Consider the following 12,281-nt stretch of genomic DNA (forward strand, 5'->3'; position numbering starts at 1 on the left):
CCATTCAGATCCACTGTCTTGTTTATTTATTTATTTTATTTTAACTTCTTTCTCTATTAATATTTATCATGCATACTGTGTAATTCTACATTTGTAGCTTTTTCATAAAGCCAGAATTTGACACTCCTTATGTCACAAGCCTCATCCCATGCCATATCTCCTCCTCTTACTTGACATCCCAGTTATATGGAACTACACCTAGATCTCCAAGTATGTGATACTGTTTCATGCCTCCATTCCTTTACTTACAGTGTTCTCCCTGTGGGATTCTCGATACTGCTCTTCTTACCTTACTCGCACACCATCTCAACTTTGTTTATGCAACTCCTACTTGGCTTTCAAAGCTTGTCTTTGAAAAGCATTCCATGATTCTAATACCTCTTCTCTTTCAGGCTGGGATGGGTTACCCTTCTGTATTGCAATAGCACCTTGTAAATATCCTCCATATTGCACTTACCATATTATGTTATAATCTATTTTCTAGTCTGTCTTCTCATTCCAGATTTTAGCTCCTTGAGGGTAGGGATAGTATCTTACTCATCTTTGTATTCTCAGCACCTGACACCATAAACACTAGAACTGAACAAAAATCTCTCACTGTGGCTGTTTAACTTTTTGAAGCCAGTCCTTTCTCATACCATTTCAATATAATAAATCTAATGCCACTGGCTTCCTGGGGGAGAATAAAGAAGCATCAGTGAAGAATAATACAATGACACCCAAAAAAACACTAGGCGCTCTCATGCAAGCCTGTGCCGTTGGTCATAAACTCAGAAAGAATCATCCAGAACCTTTAGAACACAGCTGTGATTACATACATCTACTTTCAGGAACCCCATTTTTAGTCCTACTGCTTCCTTGATCTCCCAGTCAGACATCTGGTGGGTAGTAACAGAGTTAAGTAATTGCAGAGATAGTGAATTTTTTGTACTATTTTGTAGAAGATCAGTATATTAACCACATTTTAACTAGTAAGATGATTCAATTAGAGTGACTTGAACCTGCAACTTACCCCTCTAGCCCAATTACCTTTGAATTTTTTGGTTTGGTTTAAGACTCACCTAGTGAGCCACTTTTGGTTTGAGTCAATCACTAGACTCATACTAGTGTCAATTCAGCTGGAACACAGAGTAACTTGAGGTTTCTGTATCCCGCCATGAGTTAGCCAAGAGTTCATTTTAAAACACTTACTGTCAGCGGTGCCTGAGTGGCTCAGTTGGTTAAGTGTCCGACTTCAGCTCAGGTCATGATCTCTCAGTTCATGAGTTCAAGCCCTGTGTTGGGCTCTGTGCTGACAGCTCAGAGCCTGGATCCTGTTTCAGATTCTGTGTCTCCCTCTCTCTCTCTCACCCTCTCCCATTCATGCTCTGTCTCAAAAATAAATAAACGTTAAAAAAAAATTAAGACACTTATTGTCATTTATTATATAAGACATATGTGCTCATTACAGAAATATTTTAAAAAGCAAAATCTGCTATTTTAAACATTTAAACATTTTTTATGACTTTCTAACCATGCCGGGGTTGCCCTGTTTGCCTTCTTACAAGTTCTGAATAAAAATTCTTTTCACTACCACAAAGAAAGTTAACTTTGATAAAATCAAAGTTAAAATCAAGTTGTTGATAATTCTTGCACATGTCTTGTTCAGCTGATGTATACATGACAATTTCTCATTGATGAATTCCTCTTTGATAAGTGATTGCCTTCTATGGCCTACAGTTGATAAGAGTAACTTCAAGTCCCTAAAGTTACTAAGATTATAAAACTAATTTTTTTTTTAAAGTAAGCTCTGTGCCCTATGTGGAGCTTGAACTAGGGACTCTGAGATCAAGAGTTGCATGTTCCACCAACTGAGCCAGCCAGGTGCCCCACATGGTATTATTCCTACATTTTTTTTTTCACAAGAAATATGGTCTGAAAAATAAGATCTGGGAAGACCTGAGGGAAAAATAGCATGCAAGTGAAGAGCCAAAGTTCTGCTACTCAGGGTAGAAGAGAAGTAAAATATAAACTCAAGGAGGACAGCAAATGTGTAGTCATTGGCAACCTGAATTAATGTTCACTCATCCTGAAGAACAAACCAGGCAGAACTGTGACAAAAGTTCATGCCGGACAACTGACCAAAGGCAGTTGTATAGTTTAAGCTTGTGGGATTGGAGTCAGATAGACTTGGATTTGAATTCTGATTTTGCTCCTTACTATCATGTGATCTTAGATAATTATTTAACTTCTTTAAACCTCAGTTCCCATATCTATAAAATGGGTATAATAATGGTACTCACAAAAGAGGTTAGAGTGGGAGAGAGCCAAAGCATAAGAGACTCTTAAAAACTGAGAACAAACTGAGGGTTGATGGGGGGTGGGAGGGAGGGGAGGGTGGGGGATGGGTATTGAGGAGGGCACCTTTTGGGATGAGCACTGGGTGTTGTATGGAAACCAATTTGACAATAAATTTCATATATTGAAGAAAAATAATGGTACTCACATCATAAATTGATGAGATAAGAATTAAAGAAATGTTTTTTAATGTTTACTAATTTTGGAGAGAGAGAGAGAGAGAGAGAGAGGGCAAACAGGGGTGGGGCAGAGAGAGAGGGAGACACAGAATCCGAAGCAGGCTCCAGGCTCTGAGCTGTCAGCCCAGAGCAGACACAGGGCTCAAACTCACGAACTGTGAGATCATGACCAGACGGTTCCTGACGACAGGAAAGGTGGTGGAAAAATCAGAGATCACATCAAGATATCTACGTTTGGAGATTAAAATGGTAACACTATTGAAAGAAATGTGTAGTTGGGAAGGAGAGAAAGTTAAAGAGAAAAATGAATTTAGTTTGAGATGTGTTGAATATGTCAATATGGCATACACAGATAATTTTCCTGAGGGCCACAATGGGATTTAATGGCATACAAGTGGCTTTTAAGTGCAGTCTGTAAATTTAAGCTGTTAGTTAATGGGGGAGAAGATAGTAAAGCCAATCTGTAAATTTAAAGACACACATTATTTTTGTTAACTTGAATCCTCCCTATTGCATTTACACTATGATAAATTATTTTTTAAAGTTTATTTATTTATTTTGAGAGAAAAAGAAAGAGAGCATGTGGGAGGGCTAGAGAGAGAGGGAGAGAGAGAATTCCAAGCAAGCTCTGCACTGCCAGCTCAGAGCCAAATGAGGGGCTCAAATTCTCAAACCATGAAATCATGACCTGAGCCAAAATCAAGAGTCAGATAGATGTTCAACCACTGAGCCACCCAGGTGCCCCTGATAATTTTTAAACACTAACATATTAAAAAACAAACAACATATTTTTTCTCCCTGACATCAGGGACATTCACTCAGTCAAGTGACAGGTGAATTTAAAAAACTAGAGAACATGGGGGGCACCTGGGTGGCTTAGTAGTTTGAGCGTCCAACTCTTGACTTTGACTCAAGCCATGATCCCAAGGTTGTAGGATCAAGCCCCTTGTTGGGCTCCACACTGGGTGTGGAGCCTGCTTGGGATTCTCTCTTGCTCCCTCTACCCCTCTGCCCCACTCACATGCTCTCTCTCTCTCTCTAAGATAAAAACAAATACTAGAGAACATAAGTTATCATCACTGTTTTGCATTCAGCAAAAAACTTTGCGGGGTAACTTGAGTGCCTTGCAAGGCTCAGCTGTTTCCAGATGCTGAACCCAGCCTTGTGGTTATTCAACAAACAACTTCACTGTTCCTTATTTATTATATCAAATAGTCCTGCCTTCTTCATTACCAAAAAACCTGAGTCAATTGATGAAGTAATTACCACAGATAACTACATTTGGACAGTGGCCAAACTACCCAGAAGTGGAATGAAATGGGCTATTGGGTAAGTACATTACTGACTGGTCAATTTCTGTAGACCTGGCCAGGGGCTTCTTCAGCAAAAACAAGGAAGGAAAGAAAAGAGAAGCACCCCACTTGAGCAGACATATGCTTTTTAAATAGTCACAATTGCTTCTGTTTATTGAGAGCTGACTCTGTGCCCAGCAATGAGCCAAGAGCTTTCAAGAATTATCTCCTATAATCCTCACAACCCTGTCAAGAGGTACTATTATCGTGTCCCCTTTGAAGATGAGGAAATTGAAGCTTAGAGAAGGGATGTAATTTGTTCATGGACACAGGCTAATCATAGGGACAGAATTCAAACTCAGGTTTGAGAATCCTGTAGTAATCCAGTCTCAAGATAGCTCCAAGGCTTGGACTGAATCCCATACCACTGCACTAATCTGCCTTGTAAGAACAACCACCGTGACAAAATGCCTTTGACATTTTACAGACCCAAACTGGAATAGTTGAGTTGGCACTAGGGAAGTACCTCTGAGAACGTGCTGCTGGTTGGACTGGCCATACAGGTAGCATCAACCCTGCCCCTGGAATGCCAAAACTCCCTTGTTTGCATTGTCAGCCCAGAAACCTGAAACCCATTTCTGTTGACTTTGAGACCTAAACCTTACATAACACTTCATCATCTCTACTCCTTTTACAGGCCCATGATTTCATGCCATGATGAAGTCAAATAACCCAGGCTTGGTTTCTGTTGCAGCAGCTGAACATAAGCCAACAAGGGAAACCATTGTCCTTTTATCCAGATCAACCAACCAAGCATGAAACTATGATGGAAATGTGTGGTATTTCCTAGGGCTGATGTAATAAAGTTATCCACCCCAGATGCCCTGTCCATATATTGTAACTTGGATGGCCAGGTTTTGGGACTAGTGTTAGGGAGTCAGTTAACCTGGAAGTCATTCTCATCCAGAAATGTTGCTACTGTTCTATCAAGTTCCTTAGAAACCAGACTCCTTTTAGCTCCTGGTTTTCATATCTATAACCTTATTTGCTATAGGTCAAAAGTTGAGAGTGGGCATTGACTTTCAGATCCTGGGCTAACTACCCCCAAAGAAGAAACGAGTCTGTCCTGATGTTAAACCCCTCTGGGAGGTATCTTCCTTACCCCTTCTCAAGATCATAAGTGTCATTTTCAGGGGACTGTGAGTAATTTTCTGGCCGAGGGCTGATGTTACACTCAGTTACACTCAGTACCTCGACTGCCCTAGTCCTGAGGTTTTGTTCAAGTCACAGGACACATTTTCTGATTCTTAAAAACTGCCCAAATGTTCTCTTTCAGGATGCTACATTTATAAGGAAATGGGACTTCCCATTCTCCTCCCTCTAATGTAAATCTTGAATTTATGCTTTCACAGCAACTCCATTTTATTGATTCATTTGTAGTTACTTATGGGATCATAAATAATGGGTTCAGAAAAAAAGATGGAGGCTCACACAAAGGAGACCAAGATGCCTGTAAAACAGTGAAGCTCTTACCTACCCAAGCCATCACTTCTCAAGAGATGAAGCCATCTCTCATTCAGGGCTTCTGGTGAAAGTGTTCAAACAATGGTTAAGCCATGTAGCTGTCCTTAAATTCCTGCCTGGCCCCTTGCCTAGGTGCAGGATTTTGTCAGCCATAGAGAACAGCCACACCTTGCCTTAATGATTTTTGCCCAAAGACTGTCCTAGCCAATGACAAGCCAAACTAGAATAATCATTAATGTCACCACAGACTATGCAGAATGATCTTAGCTGACTTCCTGTCAGGTTCTGAATAAACCTTCTATCACCTAGCCTGATGACTCTTCCTCTGGCTTAAATTGTTTTTTAGGGAGTTTCTTGAGTCCATTCCACATGTGAGCTGAACCTTCCCAGACAGACAGGGGATTGCCAGGCACAGGTGGAGTCCTAGGTCCTGCAACAGGGGTTTAGGAGCCAAGGAATTATTTGATGCAAACCTTACTGCTTTGTCAAGAGATCAGAGGGGGCTTTGGGCCATGGCTAAAACCCAGTCACAGAAACTCAGTGTGGAATGTACTCAGTCAGCTAGAGAAGGTCCAGCAACTAGAGAAAAGATCAGAGTGACATACACACTGTTTGTAGAGAAATAGTACATGCCCTTCTAGTGGAAATGGAAAAGGCAAGATCCTTTCTGGGCAGTCACATGGAGTAGAGAAAAGGAACACATTTTGGAACCTGGATTCACCATTGGATGACCTGAGGGAAGTCACATAATCTCTCTGGGACACAGTTTCCTCATCTGTAAAATGGGTTTGATAGTACCTATCTCACAAGATGCTTATAAAGATCTAATGAAGCAGGTGTCTTGCATGGTGCTTGGAAAGTAGGACACACCCAAAACAAATACTGGTTTCCACCTCTTATTCCCCTGCCCAAAGCTCACATTAATCCCAGATCATTCTGGGTTCTACCACCCTCAGACTTGGACAAGTAAGGCTCTCCGAGGTCCTCAGAGGTGCCTTCCTCAGAGTTTTCTAAATCCCTCCCTGGTGGTTGTTGGCAGTGCTGTCCAGCTTGGACTTGGTTCCACAGAGCCCCAATCTCTGTTTTTACTTCTTTGAGGTACTCTGACTCTCCATAGCCACCCCTTCCTGACATGGGATTAACCAGATGCCCTGAGGAACTCTAAAACTCATATCTATGGGTTTGTCCCTGGGCAATGTGGCCAGGATCAGATTCCTGGAAATGGCCTGGTGAACAGATTATTCCAGTTGGTCAAGGTGATAGTTCTTTGAGGCCTCCTGAAAGACTGAGCTGCCAGAGTAGTGTTGACATGCTGATTTCGGGTGATTCCAATTTATATTTAGACAGGGGCCCTGCAAAAAATATTTGCCCATGGGCTCTGCTAAGTTTAAGTATGGCCCTGATTTTAGGAACCTGGAAATACTTGTCCCCACAAGTGGCTGGACTTACATGGGATTTATTAACATAGTAATTATTCATATGGTAACTATAAAAATTATCAAATGTTTGGGCCCTAGAAAGGGCACCAATTTAAAACACTGCTTTTAAGTTAAAGCTCTGGTATCACCCTCTTTTCCCTCCCCTGTCCACCATGGCCCTGTCTCTCTCATACTGTCACCAATTCTGCATGTCTCTCATATATAGCCTCTTCTGTCTATCCCTGTCTTAGTCCAGATCTCCAAGGTTCCCCCTTTCCCCTGGACTATTGCAGTGGCCTCATGGCTTCCAGGTTCTTCCCACACCATTCTGTCTCCCACACTGACCAGGAAGGAGGAAAAGCAAATATAAAAATGGGTTATCCTTTCTCTCTTTCTTTCTAAAAACAAATAAATAAACTTTAAAAAAAAGTGGGGGACACCTGAGTGGCTCAGTCTGTTAAGTGTCTGACTCTTGATTTTGGCTCAGGTCATAATCTCACAGTTTGTGAGTTGGAACCCTGCATCAGGCTCAGTGCTGACAGTGTGGATCCTTCTTGGGATTCTCTCTCTCCTCTGTCTCCATCCCTCCCCCTCTTGTGCACTCTCTCTCAAAAGAAATAAACTTTAAAAAAATGTATTATCATTCATACCAGCACTATTCACAATAGCCAAAATGTGGAAACAACTGAAATGTCCACCAACTGATGAACAGATAAACAAAATGTGGTATATCCATACAATTGAATATTATTCAGGCATAAAAAGAAGTATTTATCCATGCTTCAACATGCATGAATCTCAAGAACATATGCTAAGTAAAATAATCCAGCTAGGAAAGGGTACATATTATGTGATTCCATTTACATGAAATCTCCAGAATAGGTAGCTTCATAGAGAAAATAGATCAGTGGTTGCCAGGAGTTGGGTTAGGGAGGAGTGGAGAGTGATGGCTTCCTTAATAAGTATGGAGTTTCTTTTTTTTGATTTTCGACACATGTATACAAAACTGTTGTTAAGGTAACAGTCTAGTGGAATAAGACAAGGCAGATTTCATTGCTGTGTTAAATCTCATGTTAAGCAAGTTTTGACCAGTCATTTGCAATCTGATTTCTGAAAACATGGAGTAGAAATCCAGAATCATTGGGAGATAAATCTCAATGATAACATTAATTTACTTACACTCAAATAATTCTCTAAACAGTCATAGCCCAATTTTACAACAAGATGTGCAACAAGCAGAGAAGGAAAAGGACAAACATTGCAAATAAGTTCTTGTCCTTTGGTGGCACAAGTTCTCGGAAGTTACTCTCATCCAAATCCTTCTGTTTCTTCAATAGCAAATAACAGCTTTTCCTTCAGTTGCTCATAGCTCTTGTAGGGTGGCAGGTCCAGGTGGTTAAAACAGGTATGACTTCTGGGTAACCAGTTTTCTTTCCCAACTTTTTCAGTGCAGAATTTCTGTGGTCATTTCTCCCCATGAGGTCAGCAAATCCTCCAACTGGCAATCAGCAGATTCCAGTAACAAACTGCAGAAGTCTCATTCTCTTCTCATTATCAATTTCTTTAACAAACTGCCCAAACCACATAATTTGTTTGCTTGTCCTAGTGTAGTGATGGTAGATGGCATGTCTTTGCCAGTCATTCAAATGAATCTCTTGCATTCCACGTAAAAGGACCTCTAATTCCTTTGCATCAAAGTATTGCAAATATTTCCGGGGAAGAATTTCATTAAAGCCCTCAAAGAAAGCTTGTGACTGTTCTTCAACACCTCAAGACAACTTCCATTCAGCTACCATTCTGATATATTCCTCTTCATTTTCTTCCATCACAAGAATATTGCCACCATTAGGTTTCAAATCATGACTCTTGATTTCACCTAAATTTCTTTATCGACAGAGAAGTACATTTCCAAACCACGTTCCTCAATATTGTTTTCTTTAACCCAGATGAGAGAATTGTAAAATTCTGGATCAATAGATTCTAAATCCTTGAGTTCAAGTGGTTTGTTCAATATATGCTTATAGAATGGCAAAAAAAAAAAAAACACCAAAAATCTGTGTCTATGAATTTCCCATGGAACAAAGCCATGGCAATAAGCCTGCCAATAAAACAAAAATATTTCAGGTGATCTGGATTGATGTAAGAAGCAGGATTAATCTGTAAGCAGTAGTTATCCTTCCCTGCATATTCAAACGGGCAATACATGGGGTTCAACACCTCGCTTGACAAAACAAAGAACCTCTCTCTTGCTACACCTCCATAATCTAAACCTTCTTTTCCTGGAAAAATCACCCACAAATGTCTTCGCAGATCTTGGGGATTGAAGCTCATTATCTGCTGAAAGGAATCTTCAAACAATGTTTTTCTTGTCCCTGTAATCTTTATGTGCTGTGGCATCACAAGTTGCTGACACCAGAACCGGAAATACTGAACATTTGCCTTGAAGTCCCGTACATAGGCTATCGGTGGTCTATTGTCTAGAGCAGATTTTCCAGTGCGGGGGTCAATATAGGTGGTTGTTCTTCTATTGTGGTCCACAAAATATGGAATTCCATCTACTGTGAATCTCATTTCCCAGCCTTCAGGTAAGAGCTTTTCATTTAATTTACCTTGACTTCTGGGGTCCTCCCATTGTGTAATACAAGAGTTGTGGTTGACGAAATATACTCTACCATTGCCGTCTGTTCTCTTCTCCCATCCAGGAGGCAGGGAAAGAAGGGGATCAAATTCTTTATTTTGCGATGTAGTAAACAAATCCTGATTCCCATAAATGAATCTCTGGTTAAACTGCTGCATTGCTCCTTGAAGCTGACTACATTGGAGCTGCCACTGTTCATAGTTCCAGATGGATTCCAATGTTGGCCTCTGCCATGTTGTTGTTCTTGTGAAATTGTCAACATAATAAATATGTCCCATGTTGTCAACCCACTGTTCCCAGCCAGGAGGTAGAGGTTCTGGTCTATTCCACATTGTTCTTCTTTCAATAAGACCTATGTAGTAAACTCGCCCATGCTGGTCCACTCTCTGCTCCCAGCCAGATGGTAGGGGATCTTGAGGTACAGGATTTAATGGCCTAGGGCCTAAGCCTCCAGATATATTAAGAGGAATTATTAATCCAGATGTTGCTCCTTCAGATGTATTTCAATTTATATTTGTTGGTGGCAGAGAGTCCATACTGGATCCATCATTTTCAGAAGTGGCAGATGGTGAACCATTGACAGATGCTGGTCTACATGGGGTAAGTGGAGGTGGTCGTGAAGGTCTGGGAGGCCTAGAAGGTTTAAAACCGCCATTTGAGAGTGATGGAGAATTATTCCCGTTGACCTTCCTATTTTCACCAGTCCCTGAATCCTCAGGTTCATCTGATCCATTTGGATGTGTTTTTGCTTCATCCTTGGGTCTGGAGACATCATTAGTCTGTGAAACACATTCTGAACATGTAGTTTCACCATTGTTAACAACTTCAGACTCTAACTGCAGCCCATCAAGACAAACTGACAAGTCTCCTATTGTCTCTGTTGGCTCTTTGTCACCTACAAGCTGTAAAGTCACAACTACTTTCTCAAGTTTCATGTTGTTTGACTTTAAGTTTTCAAAGATATCTAATGCAGCAGTTCCCAACAAAACATCAGATTTCAGTGTCTGATGACTCCACACACGAAAATGTAATTTCCCTCCTCCAGCTGAGGCAAGTCTCTCCATTTGGGATCTGGGTCCCACTCCCCATATCTTTTCAAAAGTTATTCTTTCAGTTAACTCAGAAACCATAAAACAATATTTGTGGCCCATGGATGGATCCTGTGTTTGGCTCATATAGACTTTTTTCCCTTTTGAAGAAAAATGTACTTACTATAAGGAAAAATGAAAGATAAAAATCCATCCTTTTTAGTGTATAATTCCACAAGTTTTGACCAACACCTACATTTGTGTGCATACTAGCATCACAATCAAGAACACTGCCCTCACCCCCCTCCCCCAACTCCTCTGTGCCTCAGGCAAATATTCAGAAGGAGCCTGTACTCTCCATTCTCTGCAATTCCTGCCACTCTATTTCCTATATCCCACTGCCTCAAGCATTTAGGTTACTTACTGAGGCCCCTGGATATTTGAGTCTGAAGTCCCTGGATTATTCCTTCCTCTTTCCTACATCTTTTAGCCAATCCCCTCCTACTCATTCTTTCCTATCAACACCTAATCTTGCTCAGTTCCCCTCTGCTAAGGAAAAACTCTCCTTTGGCCTCTCCAGATGCTACCCTTCCCTCACAACCAAACTTCTTAAAAGAGTTGTTATTTGGGGACCCCCTGGTCAAATTCCCCCTTATTAGCTCAAAGTTCTCCTGATACTCACTATATAGGTAAGACGTTTTTTCCATTTCTTTGGGGGAAAAAACCAAAAAACAAAAGTAAGTTATACCAAGATAACTGTGTCTTTGTCAGATGGCAAATTTTTCATGTTGCCCCCAACGGAACATATAACACTGTTTCAGAATTTTGATAAGACATTTTTACCCAAATCATGCCAACTTGTTCTCTTATGTTAAAATTATAAATAGTGAAAGACCTGCCCACTAATGTGGGCTCAAGTGGGGGAATAGGTTTAGATTCTGTTATATCTACAAATAATTTCTGCTTCCATTGTCTCTCTGAAAAAATCACCCAGTATGAGAAACCCTGTCTTTTCTCCCATAAAATGAGAGATCCGGATTGACTTGCATATTTGGAAAAGAAAAGAGAGAGAGAGAAAAAAAGCTAATCCTTCCATCTCATTCACAGAGGGTTGAAACAAAGGTGGGTAATACTTAAATGTTACTCAATATTGTTTTGAGTAAAAAATAAAGGAACAGTGAAAAAATTCTCAACTGGCCTCTGATTCTTGTTGTTCTGAAATTCTCCCTTCACTGGATATTTTTAAAAGAATGAAAGGAATGCCTGGGTGGCTTTGTTGGTTAGGCCACCAAAGACCTTGATCTCAGCTCAGGTCTTGACCTTAGCTGTGAGTTCGAGCCCCATGTTGGGCTCCATGATGGCTGTGGAGCCTACTTAAAAAGAAAGAAAGAAAAGAAAAGAATGAAAAGGAAACCTGGCACAAGGGAAGTCCATCCCAACTCTGTCCACATTCACTGGATCCATTTCCTCGCCTGCCAGGCAGTCCTCTGCTCTCTCCAATATCCTCTCTTCTCCCACCATCTTGCTGTCAAAATCTTTCTCCTGAAGGTCCAATTGTCTCCATACCACAAGCTGATGGACACTTTTCAGACTTCATGTTACTTGATGGCTTAGCAGCACTGCATACTGGTAAGCATTTCCTTTTTCTTGAGACACCCTTTCTCTTTGGCTTCTTGGGATAACCACTTCCTGCTTTTCCTGCTACCTCTCTGGCTGCTGTTCAGCCTCCATGGGCATCTTCCTCCTTTACCCACCCTTTAAATGATGGTGTTCCTCAAAGATTCATTCTAGGTGCTCTTCTCACTCTACAATCTTTCCCATGTGCACACATCCAAACCCTCAGCTCCAATGACTGTTTTCTTATG

The 12,281-nt window shown here is 40.9% G+C and overlaps 1 protein-coding gene across 1 annotated transcript; it reads right to left on the reverse strand.

Annotated features, from left to right (window-relative positions):
- Positions 1-7,729: 7,729 nt before the first annotated feature.
- Positions 7,730-10,467, reverse strand: LOC106968583 (E3 ubiquitin-protein ligase Itchy homolog). The gene is given in 4 exon segments (XM_053225134.1): positions 7,730-8,216; positions 8,219-8,632; positions 8,635-8,788; positions 8,791-10,467. Coding segments are annotated over 4 exon segments (2,388 nt in total). The 5' UTR covers positions 10,453-10,467; the 3' UTR covers positions 7,730-8,058.
- Positions 10,468-12,281: the final 1,814 nt, after the last annotated feature.

The sequence above is a fragment of the Acinonyx jubatus genome, chromosome B3 (assembly GCF_027475565.1).
Source record: "Acinonyx jubatus isolate Ajub_Pintada_27869175 chromosome B3, VMU_Ajub_asm_v1.0, whole genome shotgun sequence".
Lineage (NCBI taxonomy): Eukaryota > Metazoa > Chordata > Mammalia > Carnivora > Felidae > Acinonyx > Acinonyx jubatus.